Source organism: Podarcis raffonei, chromosome 6 (genome assembly GCF_027172205.1).
Source record: "Podarcis raffonei isolate rPodRaf1 chromosome 6, rPodRaf1.pri, whole genome shotgun sequence".
Taxonomy (NCBI): Eukaryota; Metazoa; Chordata; class Lepidosauria; order Squamata; family Lacertidae; genus Podarcis; species Podarcis raffonei.
The window spans coordinates 69,645,465-69,665,870 of NC_070607.1; the positions used below are offsets into that span (position 1 = coordinate 69,645,465).

Below are 20,406 nucleotides of genomic sequence, written 5' to 3' on the forward strand. Positions count from 1 at the left end.
ACAGTTGTGCTGCGCCTCCCAAGTGCAGAGCAATGCAGATCAGGCTGCACTTTCATTTTGAGCTGAGAGGAGGGATTTCATTTGATATCATGCTGCAGCTTATAGGATTGCTTCAGAAGTATAATACGAAGGTCAAGACCCCACCTCTCCTCCACAACTTGGTAGAGGGGCAGAATTGTGATAAATGCTGGAAATGGATTACAGATGTGTGCTAAACTAACTTTATCTTTGTGACTCTTAAAACAAAACAGCTTTGTAATAATTTGTACAAAGAAGGACACACACACACATACTTCCAGTATATTTTTATATTAAATATAAAACTGCACCACATCCATCCCAACATTGTTTCTGAGCAGAAGCATCTGTTCCTTCCAAACTGGGGCTTAAACAGAATTTTTGTTAAAATGTACTCTGATAAGATTATCTGCAACTTTGCATATTCAGCTTTATAAATTATTATTATTTGATTCTGTATATTTGTATGTTTAACCATCTTTGCAATACTTTTTAATCAATGTCCTCTTGCTCGCCCTTCTGATTTTGCATACCTCCATTGATATGTCTTATTTTATACAGATGTGGCATAATGTTTATGTACAGAACATGAAGAAATATAATTTATTATGCAGGGCAGAAACCAATGCTAGCAACAAATGTAAAATATGCGGAATATATGGATAGGTATCAGTGAAAGCAACAAATTTGTTGTAGCTCTTATTCTTATTTGTTCTTATTTGTTTGCTTGTTTTTATCGGGCAAACATAGTGACATGTGGCTCGTGAATTTGTGGCAAGGTGTGGTCAAATAAAGTTTTATCCAGCTTTAAAAAACAAATATCAGGTGATTGAAGGAATGTTGCCAGTAGTATCAATGGCTGGAACTACAAAATAAAATGCTGTTAATATAAAGTTATCTTTTTCAAAGGAAAGTAAAATGTAACAAATGTTTGCATATGACATTTCATATTAGATACATCTGACCAGCAAGAGAACCCTTTGGTATATTTATATTCTAAAATGTTTAAATAGAAGCATATCCTACCTAGCCTTAGAAACTTCTAAATACAAAATGGTGACTTGGTTCCACTGAAGAGATAGTTACCCTTTTTACTGGGGCTGTTGTGAGAATTTAACTTGTTAGTGTTTTGCAAAGCAACATGGAAATGAAGGATCAGTGTGCTTCCTCTTCTTGGCTGAGGCTTGCAGAAAACATATTAACAGCATTTTATTCTGTAGTGCCATCCCTTGATACCACTGGCAATGTCTTTGAAACAAAGATGCCCTTCTAAATTCAGCCACAATATGCTTCCCTTTCATTGGTAACCCCAGGGCAGATCCCATGATCCCAAGCCCCTCCCCCCCCAAAAAGTTTTGTTTGTCATGCATACACTTCTGATCTTTCAGGAATTGTATGCTTGTGTTTTTGAGCCTCCTGACTTCTGTTTTTTCCAGCTTTGTTCTTTCTCTTGGAATACCAGGGCCCAGGACACAGTGGCTGAATGGCAAAAAGAGTGTCCGCTGTCTGGCATGAGAAACATCTCTTTCTCTTTCACAGGCATAAAGAAAGGAGACAGAGTTTCTATCTACATGCCAATGATCATTGAGCTGGTGGTAGCCATGCTAGCCTGTGCCAGAATTGGAGCAGTTCATTCCATTGTGGTAGGAAGGAGCAATTACTTCTGGTGTGATTTCTGTTCTTGTGCGGCACTGGCTGCCAATTGAAATGAACAGTGCTTGTAGCAGATAGCAACCTGAATTAAGCTAACTTTGTACCCTTGAACTGGGTTCTTTATGGGGGGAGGGGTGCAATCTTGTTTTCCAGTTTAAGGATTTTTAAGCTTAGGTTTTTAGAGAATGTTTTCCATGTTGACATTTGCCACCCCACTCCCTGAGCATTGCAGAGGATTCTGCAGAGTGTTCCAAGGCATGGTCTGTACATGTGGGGGTGTCAGCAAAGCTGCACATTGCAGAAGACTGGTAGCCATGGGCAAACTGTATTTCAATGAAATATGTATGCAATTCTCATTGAAAAAAACCTTGATAATCATCTAAGGAACTCTAGAGCACTCTAGAATAGCCTTTTGGAAAAGTTATGGCACTAATATATTGTAAAAGTGCCATTCGTTGAGTCCCTGTTCACAACTGCAAGTGTGATTAACCGTGTGTTCTTGTTTTTAGTTTGCAGGTTTCTCGGCAGAATCCCTTTGTGAAAGGATCCTTGATTCCCACTGCTCACTTCTCATCACTGCAGGTAAAACAGTTCTCTTCTAAACTGCAGGGCCCTTAATCTTATCAGAATACTTTGCAAACAAGATTGACCTTTTAATGAAAAAACTCCATGTTCGGACAACTTTTTATGCTCTTCCTCTTACTAGGAAGGAGCTATTACTGGGTTGAACTGCAGTCCAGGGATATGTTTTGTCAGGGCGCAAGCTGTGGGCAATACATCAGTTTCCTGATAAGGTGGAGTTTCATTATCGAAAGGGCCTCCTTCCACTTTTTTTGATGTTTTTTGTTGCTACAAGTGGTTTCAAAAATTGTGTCAGATTTCCTAGTTGCAGTTCTGGATACAGTTTTTAGGCTGCAATCCTATTCAGCTGCCTAGGGGAAAGCCCCACTGAATAGAGTGGGACAATTCTAACTAGATATATGCATGGGATTGCATTCTTAGTTCATGATTTGACATTCAGTTTGGCTTTCCATGCCAGATAAATAAAAATAAAGGAATTTCCACATTCTGAAAGCATGCATTAACTTAACAGTTCCAACTGTTTCTGTTTAATTTTGTAACACAATAAATCAAGATCTCCAAGATCTGTATATTAGTCTCCTGCCACTTGCTACATCATGTCGAACTAAAACAGGAGAAAGTCCTGTAAAATCTTCTTCCTTCTGATTGTACCCCATAGAACACTTCCAAGATTATTGCTCACTGTAAACATACAAGGTTGGCCCTACCATTAGGCAGAGTGATGTAACCACCTCAGGAGGAGCCATTCTTGTGGAGCTCTCCAACCATCTCCATTCAGTTGGAGGGCAGAGCTGTGTGTGGCACACAGCCTGTCCTGCACCCTGTAAAGTAGCCTGCTGTTCTTGGGTGAAATGGTGGGCACTGTCCTGTTGCAAATATTTAAGTAAGATTGAGCTGCCAGTCCAGTTGAATGGGAGTGCCATCTTGTCCTTTGCAGCAAAATGTGCTGGGCAGGCATTGAAACCTGAAGCCCTTTCAGTAAGGTAGGTTTCATTTATTCCATAAAGCAGGAATGGGAAGCCTGCAGTTGAAGTGCAACTCTCAGCATTGCACAATCATGGAGAAAGCTATCAAGGGCTACCAGCCATGATGGCTGTGCTCTACCTCCACCGTCGGAGGCAGCAAGTCTTCCTAATACCAATTTCTGGAAACCACAGTAGGGGAGAGAGCTCTTGTGCTCATGTTCTGCTTCTTGGTTTCTCACAGGCATCTGGTTGGGCACTGTGAGAACAGGAAGCTGGACTAGATGGGCCATTGGTCTGATCCAGCAGGCTATATTCTTTTTCTTCTTTTTAGATTTTCAGTTTTACAATTACATCGTTTTCCATTCTTATACAGTAGTTCTTTTTTAGACTCCCCACCCAGCATTCAATGACGGTTCTTTGTACATCTTGCTTAGCTGCATATACATTAATTCCTTCACCTTATTTTTCACATCGACATAACTTTTATATTATCAACTGTTGGTCACAAGGTATCCCAAACCTGGAATTTATATTTGAGATCATTTTTTTGTAAATAATCCCCTAAATACTCCCACTCACTTCTCATCTGTTTATCATCTTGATTTCTTATTCTAGATGCCATACTTGCAAGCCAGTAGGCTATTCTTATATTCTTATGTCATTGACCATGCTGGCTGGACTTGATAGGAGAGGGAATCCCACATAATATGAAGGGTCACAGACTTCAAATCCTTACCATAGAGGCCTCTACTGTGACCATGATTGGTCTTCACTTTAGCAAACTTTCTCTTAATTCTGTTGTTTCCATCCTTTCCTTTAAACCAAGCTGTCCCTTTCTTCTTGTGACCTTCAAGTGCTTGCAGGCTGTTCTGGTGAGCCAGTTTAATGATTTGCTTACTCTTTGTAGATGCCTTTTATAGAGGTGATAAGCTGATTAACCTGAAGCAGATAGCAGATGAAGCCTTGCAGAAATGTAAAGACAAGTAAGTCAGACTCCCTTTGAAAGTATTTGTTTCTTTGTGAATGTAAACGCATGCAGTTGTGGTCTTAAACAGTATAGCATCCCTGGCACAGAGGTGTGGATAGAAATAAAGCTGGGGAAATTATGTGCCGTGTAAATACACCCCTTTTGAAAGATGCTCACTCTGTCCACCCCACAGCATTTTGTTTAGAACTATAATAACCTTTCTTGTAAGCATTTGTTCTCCCCTATCTGGTTAACTACTTCTGAAATGGAAGTTGCTGACTTTCCAGCACAAAATATTTGTCAACAATTAATTAGGGCAGGAAGTCAAAACATATCCCCACTTCAATGACTCAGTTCATACATCATCAAGCCATTGGTACGAAAGCTTACCTATGGTTAAATGTTGTGTCTGAACTGACAAACCATTGTTTGCATACAAGAGTTAGACATTCTGTTTGGAAGAGTGTTTGGAACCCATGGATTAGCAGAGGGGTGGGGCCCCTTTTTGACTGTTTGACTAGATTTTTATCAGTTCCACTTATGACATCATGATGACATCAGATGACTGATAGGAAAGTGGTTTTTCCATCCAATGAAGTAGCACCCCACAGTAACGAGTGCTTAGCAATTTAGTGGTAGAACTTGGTTGATCAATATAATTTATCCAGCCTGCCTCATACTTCCATAATCAGCTGCACAGGTTCAAACTTGCTCAGGCAAATGACCTAGACTCTCTTCTTGGAATTGTTGTGTGTTTTCCATTAAAATAGTTTGGGCTCATGACTTCATCTTCCCTCTCCTTGTAGGGATGCCCCTCTGCGAAGGTGCATTGTGGTCAAGCATTTAGGAAGGGAAGAACTGGTGCTGGATGGGCCAAGCAGCAAGTCTCCACCTCTCAAGAGAATCTGCCAGAGTGTGCAGGTGAGTTTCCTGTTGTAAATGGGTGAAGGACCTGTTTAAGGGCTTGAGCAGCTTTTCCTTATTTGAGAGAGATGATTGTATGTTTATAATTATTCTGCCATCAGGAGTTAAGATTTGTTTTGCTCCTGGTGCTTCTATCTGCATTGTAGAGAACAAGGCAGAACTGTTTAGCATTGCCAGGAAGAAATGCTATTTTCTCCCAAACAGCCCTTGCCTTGCAATTGAGATTGTTATGTGCGATATGGCTGTATAATAATCATACCCACTCACTGGATAGTGCCTGTGATATCGCTGCCGCCGAAGATTTGTGCTTTTAAAGTTTACTCTCCTGGGCAAGCTTCACTACTGGACCATGAGACTTATCATCAGGTCCTTCAGCAGAAAACAGAAAAATGGAGCAAAGTTACACTTCTTCCTCGCTCTTCCCCACCCCCAGTTTCCTGCCATTCTAGAAAAGTTTATTCTTTAAAACTTATATGGTGCTAAAAGACATATGGGCCTCTTCTCACTTACATAGCAGAATTGTTACTTCCACCACAGATAGAAATCTAAAAGCTATCATGTGTTTAGTCCATGATACAATTAAAGGTCTGAAAACAGGACATTTTTGTGTGCATATTTTCTTTAAACTTGAAGCATAAAGTTGTCTTTGTGAGAGCAGCAAGCACACTAACAGAGTCATCTGCGCGATGAAATAAGCAGTAGGTGGGCTTCTCACCATGCTCTTGAACTAGGTTTAGATGGGACCAGGGCTTTTTTTCTGTGAAATTTATCAATGCTTGCAGTATGCAAGCTGTATTTACAATCAGAATATGGATGGGAATCACAGGTATTTCCATTACAGTAAGAGTGCAGAATCTATGCCCCTCCAGAGGTTTCTGGGCTGCAGCTCCCATAATCCCTGACCATTAACCATGCTGGCTGGGACTGATGGGAGCAATAGTCCAACAATATCTGGAGGGCAACAAGTTATTCATCTTGTACTACAGCAAGGTTATCTGTCTTTCTGTTATGTTTGTATGGATTCCTGCAAAAAAAGAGGAACTAATTTGAACATAACTCTGAGATAGTTCCTGCTTTTACTGTTGGTTTATCATCTGGGAAACCCTCAGGTTGCAAATCCATTGGCACAGTAACATTCTCCCTTGCCATGCAGACTTCCCAGAGCACTTCACTGTTGCTTGGACCCATCCCACTTACCTTACAAATAAGTTGTAACCCAATGTCCACCTTGCCTTCTACAAACTAATCAGTTTATCTTTCCACTACCCTCCACAGCTCTTGAGCTGTTCCTGTAAACACCCAGTGCTAACTAGATTCCCTTATCACAGCACCAGGGGAATAAGAAGGAATAATATTTTCTGGATAGCTTCTGTAAGTGCAGAGGTTTCCGGTGCCAGGTTTCTGTGCTGGAGATACTTCAACTTAGCCACAATCCTGTTGGAGAGCCAAGTGAACCTTCTCTAGAGGCTATTCTGTATTACAATATATTGTAATGCCCAGCGTGAACAGTGCTTGGAATTGAAGTTATGTGGGTCTTCCCTTGGTTCTGGTCCAGAAGCTTCAGCTATTTCAGAAACCTGCATCCAGACTAGCGATGGAACAAACTACTGTCAGTGAATGGGCTTTCCAGATCTGTAAATACTTTGTTCACATTGTTTGATGAGCAACGTATTAACAATGGCTGCATTGATGAAAGTTGCTTCCTTTTTTAGTGAACTAGCAAGGACACTCCATACTAGGGCAAATCCTGTTCTGCCCCCTTTTTATGCCTGTTCAGCTTCTTGGTCTTCACATTGATCTGGCTCTCTGCAGAGCACTGAGTGAAACCCATTTCTCTTTGGCTGTTACAAGCCTATTGCCGGTGCCCCTTTTGTGTTACCTTAGCAGTATAAGAACTGCTTTTCCATGGCTTCATCCTGCATTGGAAAGCATAGGCTAGAGGACCAGCCTGGGCTTTTGTATGCAGGAAGAAAAGGTCTGAAATGGAATCAGCCAAGAAGCATTGTCAGGGATTGACCCGTTGCCTGAGCCTATGCTTTGCAGCTCATCTTTAGCATCCAAGAAGATGCGCTTCTGCAGCCATGATGTGCACCCTCTCAGCTGCATCATATCTTTCCTTGCCAGCATGGTATTTTAAAAGGTATAGGCGCCCTAGCACAACTCTTCCACTTCTCAAATCTTATATCTTTGTGAATTTTTAACAGGAAAAAAAGACTGAGAGCTCAAAGAGAGTCCATCCCAAGGTATTTACTGTGTAGCAGAAGCTTTCTCTCGGCACCCCTCTGTTCTGCTTTCCCTTTCCAGCACTCCTCCTCACTTACCTGCTCTCACTCTCACTGCACGGCACAGTGTGGCCTCCTAACCCCACTTCCATCAGTTGCATGTTAGTCATAGACATCACTGTCCCAAGGGTTGGAAGGGAGCGTCGCGATACATGCCATGGCCTGGGATTGTTTGGGAGGGACAGTGACTCTGTTGTAGTTCTAACACTTTCTTAGTATCTTTTTGTATATGCACATGAAACGTAAAAGGGATTTTACACAAAACCAACAGAAAATGTCAAGGGGTGGTGAAGGAATGCAGGTCCTTGTGATATCTCTTAGGAAATAAGCACAGCTGGGGTCCTGAAACGGGGTTACATGATGCACAGCATGTTCACACACTGAATGGCTTGGTGCAGCTTCCAGGAGTTCTGTGCTCAGACCCCATTTCTTCACCTTAAAGCAGCTCTATGGGCTTGTGAAGTAGCCCGTCTCATGCTTCCACCCTGACAGCTGAGCCAGCTCTGCTTCCACCAGCATTGTACCAAATGATTATTATTGTATGTAACAGGCTGAGATGTGGCTCCGGCCTTTATTGTCCTCTTTCCCATTCTTAGCTGGCTTAATCCGATCAAAATGGTTGCTCCTCTGCATCAAAGTTGTGTTGAAAAATGATTCTACAAGAACGAAGATTTTGCCACTAGCTTTCCTGTACAAGGAGTTTTCTGTTACTAATCCTTGATTAGTAATTCTATTACTAGTAATTTCTTGATATTATTTTCCAGAGGTTTTGTCTTTTCTGGGAATTGGCTTGTTGCTTGATATTTGGAAAGTGAGCATGGTTTTGTGTAACCTTCGTGCTTAACTTAACTGCTGTGTACTCTTCTCAAGCTGTAAGCACTCCAAGCAAGATTTGGATACAGTCTTTGAGCAGAGAATGAAAGAGCACATACAGGCTCCAGAAGGTGTAGCCTCTAGGCAAAGGCAGTGTGATGCAGATACTCCTCCATATGCACCTATCACACTATCCATTAGTATATGCAGCTGTGACAGTTACTACTGTTTGCCACCACATAACCAGTGCGAGGTTCTGCTGGTCAGCAGCGTGTGCCCCACAGCCTGAGCATCATGCTTTGAACAAACACCCCCTGTCAAACGCCCTACCGGCTGTGGGTAGGCTCTAGGGCAGCTGCCCCCACACTAGATGGACAGTGAGTTGGATGGAGACTGACAGCATAGACAAGTAACCACATTTTGCATTCTGGGCTTGCACCCTTGCCCTGGGCAGTTTTCCTGCTTACATATCATAGCACTACACTGAAAGATTTGTATTGAAACACTTGCTCAGTATTTTTTTCAGTAGACTTCAATACATGTTGCAGGACACACTGGTGCTGAATCAGCTTTTAATACTAACCTTTCATCACTGTTCTTCACAGGGAAGGGGATTATTCAAAAATTGCAACTCACATGTTCTTTTGTTAAAAGTGTAGGGGGGAAAAGCTTAGCTATACAGGTAAGCTGCTGCTTTTTCTGAAAGGTGGCTTTATGGCTCCTTTCCAAAAATTTACAAGCTTTGGCACTGGACGTTAGGCTGTGCAAAGGGGGTGTGAGAGTCCTATAGAAATTTGCATGAGGATATCCTGTTCCTAGTAGCACAAATACTGTTACGCCTTACGCAAGCTTTCCACAACAGCTTTTCGACTGTGTTTCTCTTCCCCACCTCACCACCCATCAGCTCCCTAGACTGGGATTTTCAAAGATTTTTAAAAATTCAATGAAAATTGGGTACACAACACTGCATTTGTTTCATTTCAATAAGAATGCTTGTTTCACCTAATCACTCTTTAAAACTATATTGTATTGACTTGTTTTGTTTTCTCAAGCCAACAACAAAGTGGGGTTTGCAATATTGGCTTTGTACTGAAATCATCTTATAGTTAAGCCTGATGTATCCAGGAGAGGAGCTATGTAGCAGACTTTCAGTTTACATGATACACACTCAAGAATCCAGACTCACCGTTGTATAAGCATTGCCTTTGCATTAATATCTACTAGGGTGCACTGTTGTTATGAGAGAACTGATAGTGTGCTATAGAGGATATATTCATTAAAAATAAGAGAATTCTGTGAGCCCAAATCACTCGCCCACAGGTAGGCTGCCTGCTGCACCTCTACAAGCATACTGCTCCAGCCTTGTCTACTTCCAGTCAGCTTCTGCTGGGGACAGCTAATTCTGCTGTTTCTTCATGTTGGGTGCAATTCAATGATCCAGTTGTGCCCAGTGTAGCTTAAAATGGCCCCCTTCCATTGAGATGGAGAAACTTGCAGCAGCAAAACATAAAGAAACATGGTGAGGGCTCCTCTGGAGTGGGTAATGCTCATTGTTTTAAAAATGCTCCACTTCACCTGTCAGCTTAGGAAACACTAGTTTGATGTTTACATTTTGCCCACCAATGGTGGGTTGCTGAGCTGTTCGTTGTAATGAGATTTCTGCTTAGCTCCTTGGGAGTTGTTCTCCAACCATCTTCATCTGGAACACCAAATAAAGGTTCTTTTGGAAGTTAGGTCCCATATAAATAAATGGCACTTCATCCACAGTAATACTTTTAGCACCAGAATATGGATGCATATAGTTTCTCCATAACTTAATGTTTTTTAATGTATCCATCCAAGTAGCAAAGTATAACTAGGAAGCAGTCGATGATGAGATTGCTGATAGACAGACACTTAGACCTGTGCTGAGAATAAATGGCTGCAGGCCATTGGGCTTCTCAAAGGCCTGAAGCCAGGGGTGGTGAATGATGGCTGCCTAGATTTTGGACTACAACCCCCTTCAGTCCCAGCCAGCATGGTCAGGGATAATGGGAGCTGTAGTCCAGCACTGTCTGGAGAACTTCATGTTGCTCTCCTTAGTATGGATGTATAATAACCGTGCTTCACTTACATAAAGAGAACATATAAAATGGCTCTGTGCATGTGTATTAAATGCCGGAACTCCTGGTGGATTTGCTGCATGCCACCTTAGTGTGATATTTATAATTATCCCTTTGCCATTAACTCCCTAAGTGGCTCTTCCAAATCATTGTGTCTCAGAATCATAGCCCCTCTGGGGATCATAACACCGACTTACTTTATTTGGGGATTTATTATTTATGTACTAATTTTTATTTTTTAAAAAAACATATTTATGTTCCTCCTCTCCATCGCAATTGCCCCCAAGGTGAATATAAAAATTGAAAGAATAAAATGGTTGATATCAGCAGATCTTCACTGGTGAGGGCCTTTGCTCATGAACGCACAGGAGTTAAAGTGTGTGTTGTACTTCATTTCAGAAACCTTTGTATTTCCCTTAGGCATTCTTGACTGCCATGAGAGAGTTTCCTTACCATTCCTGAATTGCTTCTTTTTATGCACCTTTTGTCCACAGCACATGCACAGAACATTCAAAATGAAGTGGTTTAGATAGCTCTGGTCTCAGCAGATGAAGTTGAACTGGCTTGCGTAAATTCAAGGACTTGTCTAAAATGCACTGAGATAATTTGTTCAAATTCATTAAGGGGCTTTCCTAATGCTACCCATTGTAAAGAACTATTTGTTCATGAAACATGAAGATGAAAATACAGTTATGCATACAGGGGAAGACAAATTATTGAAGTGTTTTATAATTATATGAAACACAGTGGGAGACACGCACTGGGAAAAACTATTAATAGTTGCATATGAATTTAGGATGTGCACACAACTGTTCTGATAATAGACTTACATATTCACTAAAGCCAAGCATGCAGACTTGGTGAATATTATTCCTGATCCATAGGGCTGTTGGTTAAAAGAATTCTAATAGCTTCTCATACCCCCCCACCAGAGACTTTGTTTGACCTCGGGCAAGCTTGTATTTCAGCCTTACAGTAAGAGTAGCCTACCTTACTGGATTGTTGTGACGATAGATGAAAGACTGTGAAGAACTTGCAGATCAAGTTTATATATATGTGATAAACAGCATTACTGGTAATAATTATATTTTCTCCTGCACTACATTCCTGTAGCTATTGCTTAGGCTCTGACAGATATTCAGTAGCCTTTGTTTGCTACTTGGAAAAATAACAGCATTTAACAATAAGATCAGTATTATTAAGGCAGAATCACTAGGATTGTTGAACTAATGACACCACAGTTTTGGTCAGAACTCATTTAAACAGGTGTCGTGGTGTGTTAACACTGCAGCTATTAAGAAAGGAAAACACTTTTAAAAATAGAAGAAAAGCTGAAACGGTGAAGTAGAGTTCTGCTTTAGAAGCCAAAATAATCAATTAAAGTGTAAGAGCTCCAAAGCTGGGTTTTTCCGACCATCTTGCTATCTTTTAAGTATTATGTGTGCCTCTTACTCTATGTGGTTTTCTTCAGATACCTTGGAATTCAGAAGTCGACCTTTGGTGGCACAACGTTATGAAGAATTCTAGCAAGGAGTGTGAGCCTGTCTGGTGTGATGCGGAAGACGAATTGTTTATTCTCTACACCAGTGGGTCAACTGGAAAACCGAAGGTATGTTCCTTTATTCTGATCCTGTGCCAAAGCATGAAGTGAAGAGTTAATATTTACTTGTCAAGTCATACTCGCTTGCTGTTCACTCTGCTGTGTGGACGCTTTGGATCCAAATGCTTACTGTTTTAATGCTTTCACAGTTCTGGTCTGGAACCAGAAATGGGCCCTATCTCTACAAATACTTGTAACGTTAGTGCAACATTAATTACACATTAGTGTAACGAGACCTCTTGTATTCCAGGTGCTCTAGGTTACTTGGAAGGGGGAAAGTTCAATGGTAGAGAATGTTTTGCCTGCAGAAGGTCCCAGGTTCAGTCCCTCCCATCTCCCCATAAAAGGATCTCTGGTAGCAGGTACTGTGAAAGTTCTTTGCCCAGAAACCCCACCTAGCTGCTGCCAGTCAAAATAGATGGCATTGGGCAAGATGGAGCAGTGGTCTGACTTGTTCTGTTCATGTGGCCCACTGCGAAATTCTGGGATGGTGGCATTGTGTGTATATAAATACATGCAGGGCGCAGGACTGGCCACATGTATTTTTTCACCAATTATTGAGCAGCAGTTGGCATAAATAATTGAAGGAGGCACAGAAAGCCTAATACTTTTTAGTCTTTGCTATACAAAGCACATCTACACATTACAGGCTTTCTTCATAACAACATATGCTTCCTAAGCCTTGTATACATCTGTTTAAATTCACACGAGATAAGAGTCTGTGCATAAACTCTGATGTGTTTATTTCACTGCTTGCTGTACAGAGCACTCACTTTACTGAATTTATGTGGTCAGTGGTTTGATGACTAAAAAAATATCACATGAACTAATTTGGTTACCTCTCAGGGCTGTGTTTGGGATTGGTACCACTATTTTCGCATTTAATTATGACACTGCAAGTAAACATTGCAAAGAAAAGTACTTCATGGTGATGTTTCCCTGTAAAAGGGAGTCATACCGCTTACCCTTGTGTGTGATTGAACTAATGTTATGGATATAATGTGGTTAAAGATACAGTAAAAATATGTTTCCTTCTCTCATGCTGAAGATTTACTGATGCGGTAGTGCTTGAGTAAAACAATGGCTGGATCTAGACACATCAAAGTAGTGTTTCAGTTAAATGCATTGTAAATTTAAACAGGGAAAACAGGTAGAGAAAAACAGGACTCCACACTGCCATCTGGTGGCACAATGTTATATTGAAAATACAACACATATACAGTGGTACCTTGGGTTACATACGCTTCAGGTTACAGACTCTGCTAACCCAGTAATAGTCCCTCAGGTTAAGAACTTTGCTTCAGGATGAGAACAGAAATCGCGTGATGGCAGCGCGGCAGCAGCGGGAGGCCCCATTAGCTAAAGTGGTGCTTCAGGTTAAGAACAGTTTCAGGTTAAGAACGGACCTCCGGAACGAATTAAGTACGTAACCAGAGGTACCACTGTAAATCGCTTTTTCTTTACCAATCTAGCTGAGTCCAATGTTGCTGTATGCTTTCTCATATAATGAAAATCAAGCCAGTAATGTTCTGTTTCATTTCAGCTGGTTTTCTTTGTTTCAGGGTGTTGTGCATACAATAGGTGGCTATATGATTTTCACTGCTACTACCTTTAAATATGTGTTTGATCACCATCCTGAGGACATCTACTGGTGCACGGCTGACATTGGATGGATAACTGGCCATTCCTACCTCACATACGGACCTTTGGCAAATGGGGCAACCAGTGTCTTAGTAAGTTCTGTGGTATGTGGGGGCTGTATGAGGGTATGGGAGGGGGACTAGAAGCCTTGCCAGGCTTACACAAACCAAGTATGAGTGCCTTGATCAAGGTTGAATTGTATTGGTCTTGTCAAGCAACATCCTCATTGGCAAGAAAGCAGCTAAACAAGTTAGGTCACTGATGATGATCATGGCTCCCCAAACCACGTTTGCACTGAGGTTCATTGCTGGTCAAGTTCTTCTTACTGTCATTCTTCACAAGTACCTTCTTCTGATTTGAGCCAGGCAGTCTTGCTGATTCAAATCAAGTCATGAATGGTCCCCAAAGACCTCTGTGCTCAGTAGCGTTCTTTAGGCTACAGAAGCATTATAGGGCTACACATTTTTGCACCCCACTTGCTGGAAGCAGCAGGTGGGGTGGTGGGTTTCTTCTTCTCATGCTAAATGACTTGTTTTCTGCTCAGTTTGAAGGGCTTCCCATTTACCCAGACGTTGGTCGTATGTGGAGCATCATTGACAAGTATAAGGTGACCAAGTTCTACACAGCACCCACTGCCATTCGCCTTCTCATGAAGTATGGAGATGAACATGTCCGGAAGTAAGTAGGACTTTAAGCAAAACAGAGAGCGGTTTCGCTAATAACCTTCCAGCATTGGGAATATATAATCTCAAACATGTATCGCTCTAGAGAAAAGCAAACCCTAGAGCAAAGCTAATTCCTCCAGCCTTTTCCTCAGGAACAGCGTTCTTGTTTTACATTTGTTCTATAAGATACGAAGCTTGGGGCCAACTCCTAGGGGCCAAGGTCCTTTCAGGGCCTCCCAATAAAATATATGAGCGGGTTGCCCTTCCCCCCAGTTGATGGACATTGCCATTTAAATGGTGTGCATACACCACATCTGGTCCTGGAGGAGACTCTTGAGAGTCCCATGGACTGCAAGAAGATCAAACCTCTCCATTCTTAAGAAAATCAGCCCTGAGTGCTCACTGGAAGGACAGATCCTGAAGCTGAGGGTCCAATACTTGGGCCACCTCATGAGAAGAGAAGACTCCCTGGGAAAGACCCTGATGTTGGGAAAGATGGAGGGCACAAGGAGAAGGGGACGACAGAGGACGAGATGGTTGGATAGTGTTGTCGAAGCTACCAGCATGAGTTTGGCCAAACTGCGGGAGGCAGTGGAAGACAGAAGTGCCTGGCGTGCTCTGGTTCATGGGGTTAAGAAGAGTCGGACACGACTAAACAACTAAACAACAACAACACACCACATCATGTGACTGATTCCGTGGACCAGGGCTTACCCCCCCCCATATTTTATTTAAGTTGGCACCCCTGATATAAAGACAATGTGGGGAGGACAGTGAGAAAAGAGGGAAGGGAATATACTTGGCTGAATCTTGGTGCTTAGTTTAAGCCCTGATGACTGCTAGAAAAGGTTTGTCTGAATCTCACCCCAATTACTGTGCTTGCTCTTGACAGGAGGCTTTTGTCGGTTTCTGGCAATGTTCTCCTTGTGCTGCTTGGCACTCTCCTTGAAGGGCCAGCTCTGGAACGGCAAACAAATTTTTTCTTGTGGAGTTTTCCTCCCTCTCTTTAAAAGCCTATCTGCTTCTTATGGCAGGTACAGCAGGAAGTCCCTGAAGATCCTAGGGACAGTTGGGGAGCCCATAAACCCAGAAGCTTGGCTATGGTACTATAGGGTGGTTGGCGAAGAAAGATGCCCTATAGTGGATACCTTCTGGCAGACAGAGACTGTGAGTTATTTGGTTCTTGGTTCCCTTTGTGTCTTGTGAATGATCTGTCTATTTGCCTGTGTGGGTGTTAGGATTTTCCTGCGCTCTCCCAAGTACTAGGTTTTGGGCAGCATTCAGCTTGGTTTTGCTCAGAGTAGACTAATTGAAGTAAATGAACTTGACTAAGCAATGCCCATTAATTTCAGTGAGTCTACTCTGCATCAAACTTAGATGAATACCACTTTTTGAGTGGAATTCAATATAGTGGTAAGTGGAGTACGTGGGGGGGGTCAGGTTTTCTCCCCTCCCTCACCCTGCATGCCCCCTAAACCTGTTCTGCAGGTTCCCCAATCCTCCAGAGTCAATTTAGGGATGTGTGGGGTATGCGGAGCAAGCAGGCCCCGTTCTGTACACGCAACAACTTAGTTGAATTCCACCTTTTTTGAGTTTTTGCCCATAAACTTGCCACAGTTTTTCTATAGCAAAAGTACAGTTGCTTGGAAATGCATTGCTGCTACCTGCTGTGCCTTGGAACAACTCAGCTTTTCCTCCACTGCCTGGTATTGTTGTGACTGTTTTGGGTTTCTGTCCTGCAGGGGGGCCATGTGTTAACTCCTCTCCCTGCTGCCATACCAATGAAGCCAGGCTCAGCTGTAAGTATAGATGTGATTGTTCTCGTCTGTTTGTGCAGCAGTACTTTTTGTCCCCCGCCCCCCTTGGGCTTTGGCACAATAGTTCCACTAATAATCCTCTCATAAACATGCAGATAAATGCAAATTATTTTATACACACCTGCATGTTTTAAAGCATTTTCTAAGGCAAAACTAAAGTGGAATGATAGGCTCTAAGTGAATGGAAGTTTTACTTCCTGGAAATTGACTTATTTGCTGACCAGAAGCTTTGGGTGTAATCTTAAAAGTTATGGAACCTTCTGGGGTGAATTATTTGGGGATGGGAATGGACCAATGGAAGAACTTAGCCCAGATGTGAAAACAAGTCCAAAGTTCCCTTTCTCCCTTCCACATGTCTGCTTTCTCTGGGGGTTTAGTTTGCATTTTCCACTTCTTCCAAATCCTACTATTTCCTTGGCAGACGCTTCCTTTCTTTGGGGTGGTCCCTGCGGTGCTGGACGAGTCTGGGGAGGAGCTGGAAGGAGAAGCAGAAGGTTACCTGGTAAGAAAAAGTGAAGTTTTTATTGCTGGCTAAATTCAATCTGTGTGTGGAGCTTCATGGTCTCTATATAGTCATTCCCATTTTGCATTAGTTCCATGTGTGGGATATCTGTCCCTTAACTGCTTCAGACAGTGGAAGCAGAGCATAGCAGTCATGGCTTGTTACCATTGATAGCCTTATCCTCCATACTATTAAAGCTATCTGAATTGGTGGCCATCTCCACTTCCTTCAGAAGCAAGTTTAATACTTTAAGAGAGAGAGAGAGAGAGAGAGAGAGCGCGAGCGAGCATTCACACACACACACACACAAATAAAATTTTCAGCTTGACCTAGTAATGTATTGGCAGCCAGTGGTATTACTTTAATAAACGTGTTGCATGTTAGATGCTGGTTTCTCTAGTATGCAACCTAGGGCAGCCCCACACAGAGATTGTTCCAGTAATCTCTTGAGGGTACCAGTGCACAGTCCACTGTGACTGCTATCTGTATCCAGGAATTGTTGAAACTTGTGTACCAGCCTAAGCTGGAAAAGGAACTCTCAGCCACTGGAGCTACTTGGGCCTCAGTTGACGAGGATGGGTACAGGTATAACCCCAGACTACAGACTTGTTCCTTCAGATAAAATGCGGCTCTGTTTGGAATTAGCAATTGACCAATTTCCTGGATCTGGGCACCACTCATCTTAAGGCCCTCCACCTTGCCAGGATTCAGCTTCAGTTCACTGGCCCTCATCCAGACCACCACTGTGTCTGGACTTAGTATTGCTAGTTCCCCAAAGTTAGCCTTTTAGCGAATACATGTGTAAGATACATATTCACTAGCAGATAGGGTAACCAGAGTGGGAATAATACCTGCCTAATTCTCAGGCTGCTGTGGAATGGGATGGTGTTTGGGAAAGCAGTGCAGAGGGCAGGGGTTCAGCCCCTCCTTCTCACATTGCTGCTGCTGTCTCAGTCAAAATTTGAGTCCTTGGCGGCTGCTCTTTCTAAAGCAAAAACACACACCCCAGAAAAAGTTGGAAGGGTCTACTGTTTAAGCACAGAGTGTGGCAACACCTCAGCATTGTAATAAGTTCTGAGCTCAGCTCTGATCAGATCAAATTTCGCTCTGGGAGTGAAGAAGATTTGAACTATCAGAGTTGAGCTGATTTTACGCAGGAGACTGCAAGTTGTCTTTCACCAAGAACAAAGGATCATAAAGTATATCTGCAGAATGGACCGTTGCCCAGAGCAGAGTCAAAGTGCCAAGAATGTGCATGGGTTGCTTGGGTGCTGTCCAGCTTCTATTTATGAAAGACGATACCATTCTGTATGTTCGTTTAATAATTACGTTGTAGAGGGCAGTTTGTTTCTTGGTGAGCTAACAGACCTTAAAGGCTTCAGGTTGCAGTTTGCGTAGAGAGAAACAAACCACAAACCCTAGTTTACATGCATTGACAAGCCAGATTATTGTCATGTTTCTGGCTTGTTTCCAGCATGGAACAGTTGGGAGGACCACATTCCCAGGGTTATGCCATGTTATAATTGCAGTTATCAGTGGCATATCTTAAGCCTAAACAATACATGTTGTATCAGACCCACGGTACGTCTAACCCAGTTCTCACAGTAAGACGTGTGTAACTCATCTTGATCCTCAGTCACTAGTATTCAGAGGCACACTTGACTGAATGGGTATTTGAACTCTGGTCTCCCAGGACAAAGTCCATCATTTGAGGCAATGTGCCATATTGACTTAACACCCAATGTCTTGTGAGCATAGCATTATACAGTATTGAATCCTTTGTGGGAGGAGAGGAACAATTCTTTGGAAGTAAGCCACAGCTTCACATAGGACAGAATGCTCAATGCAATTTAAGGGCATGGTAAAGAAACCCACATTTAATATGTTCTCTTATTTGTCCTCTCCTTTTAGGTTTTTAAGCAACCCTGGCCTGGAATAATGCGCACAGTGTACAAAAACCACCAGCGGTTTGAGACCACGTACTTCAAAAAGTTCCCTGGTTACTATGTGACTGGAGATGGTAAGGTTCTACATGGAATCCTGTAATATTGACAGTAAAGCTTGCTTCCTGTATAATGTGGAAGGGATTAAGCATGATATATAAAAAAGAGGCTCAACATACTTCCTTTGTGCAGCTATTTTTTATTTCCAGCCCTTCCATCTGAATTCTCTTTGTAACAGGGACTTAGAGCTATATGTATGGACTAGGTTTGATTCGGATTTGGGTTTTGTGAGCTTTTAATTCGTAGCCCTGGAATGAATGCTCAGATCTTGGCAACAAAGGCAAGAGGTCCCTTTATGAAATCCACAGTCCACCCTGCTTGACTCCCTGGAATTAGGAGCAAATTGTGGGAGAAGGCGTGTGAGTCACAAAGGATATGGGGAACAAACCCCCTTTGGCACCCTTTATTTACATCAATTTGATTTGCCTGGAATTTGATTTGGATACTGAAGTTCAGCCCTGAAATATGCAATGCATAGGGTGGGGGGCTTAGGAATTGGTTCATTGGGCCTTTCCTTTCCCACTCATTCATCTTTGCTGGTCCCATGTATTTGCAGTTAGGCAGCAGGGCTTCTGGGCAATGAGGTGTTACTACTGCTTTTCACATTACTCTTTTTTGCTGCCTTATGTTTCTTAATACTTAGTGTCATTTGTTCACATTGTGCTGTGTACACCCACACCCACCCCAGTTCTCCCTAGATGCTTTTTTTCCTAGTTGGCTACTTTATAATGGTCAATTTGCTGGTTTGGTTTTTTCCCCCTGCCAGGCTGCAAGAGAGATAAAGATGGTTATTATTGGATCACGGGTCGAATTGATGACATGCTGAATGTTTCTGGTAAGAACAAAATCTTTGTGGAAGGTTTCAAGTTTCCTGTAAAACTCTCCCAATGATATGGTAGGCCTTTTTGACATGATATGCCATCCTAGGCTCGTTTGGGAGGAAGAGCAGGATGTAAAATGAATCAATCAAAAAATTTGGGGGTGGGGGGCATGATATGTTTCCTCCTCAATACTGTTTAAAGCATGTGGCTGACAGAGGGTCAGCCAAGGATGAATGAGATGCTTGGGCCAAAAAAGGTTAGACCAGTGAATGCAAAAAATCAATAGTGACTGTGCTTGCATAATCAAATTCTGGCTTGATAGGCCAGGATACGTTTGAGCTCCATGCACACACATGCAGCCTTTACTCTCACTCTTGCTTTGTGTGAATGGGGAAGCAGAGCAGGAAGCTGCTGTTAGATGTTAGTGCCTGATTTGTGCAAACTGGGAACTATGGTCACTGTCATCAAAGCAACAAGGAATCCTGGCTTGTTTGGAAGCCATTAGCCACCCGTGTGGTTTATACATAATACAAAATTATGGTTAAAAATGGTTTGTTTTTCTCCTTGTGCAAAGCATGGAGTGCAATGGAATCATAGGGCTTGATGCAGGTGCATAAGCCTTACCTGAAAGCAGCCAACGTCGGAGCCCATCCCCTTAAGAGATTCTTTCTACTTTATAGTTTTGTCTGCCCCATTTTTCTTAGGAATTTTAATGTTTGTACAGTGGCAGTGACTCCAGTGACTGCAGTGGCAGTCATGGGGTTTTCAGGAAGCACATAATATTAGCTGCAATGTGACCTTTTGGTTTCCTTTCATAATGGTCCAAAGAGTCTCCCTAACTCAAATATCTGGGCACTTGAAAGCTCTTATCTTTTCAGAGATTGAAATATCTAACATTTACATGTCTCTGGTTTTTGTTTTTATAATTTATCATGGTACACAGCACCATATCCGCTCAAGCAGAATCAGTGCAGGCATACTCTTTGGGGAACTTCAAGGAGTCTTCTCAACCAGATAGACTAGAGGAAAACACATTTTCCTCTTTTATCTT

The 20,406-nt window shown here is 42.3% G+C and overlaps 1 protein-coding gene across 2 annotated transcripts in view; it reads left to right on the top strand.

Annotated features, from left to right (window-relative positions):
* ACSS2 (acyl-CoA synthetase short chain family member 2) overlaps window positions 1–20,406 on the top strand; it is a 56,386-nt gene that overhangs the window by 24,731 nt on the left and 11,249 nt on the right. The window contains exons 4-16 of one of the 2 annotated variants that reach the window (XM_053393896.1): window positions 1,558–1,661; window positions 2,181–2,253; window positions 4,126–4,201; window positions 4,992–5,106; window positions 7,314–7,352; window positions 11,778–11,915; window positions 13,469–13,639; window positions 14,092–14,225; window positions 15,247–15,379; window positions 15,955–16,011; window positions 16,451–16,531; window positions 18,443–18,551; window positions 19,301–19,369. In XM_053393896.1, coding sequence (XP_053249871.1) covers window positions 1,558–1,661; window positions 2,181–2,253; window positions 4,126–4,201; window positions 4,992–5,106; window positions 7,314–7,352; window positions 11,778–11,915; window positions 13,469–13,639; window positions 14,092–14,225; window positions 15,247–15,379; window positions 15,955–16,011; window positions 16,451–16,531; window positions 18,443–18,551; window positions 19,301–19,369 — 1,299 coding nt within the window. The remainder of the gene's footprint in view (window positions 1–1,557; window positions 1,662–2,180; window positions 2,254–4,125; window positions 4,202–4,991; window positions 5,107–7,313; window positions 7,353–11,777; window positions 11,916–13,468; window positions 13,640–14,091; window positions 14,226–15,246; window positions 15,380–15,954; window positions 16,012–16,450; window positions 16,532–18,442; window positions 18,552–19,300; window positions 19,370–20,406) is intronic. The other variant, XM_053393897.1, reaches the window with a different exon arrangement.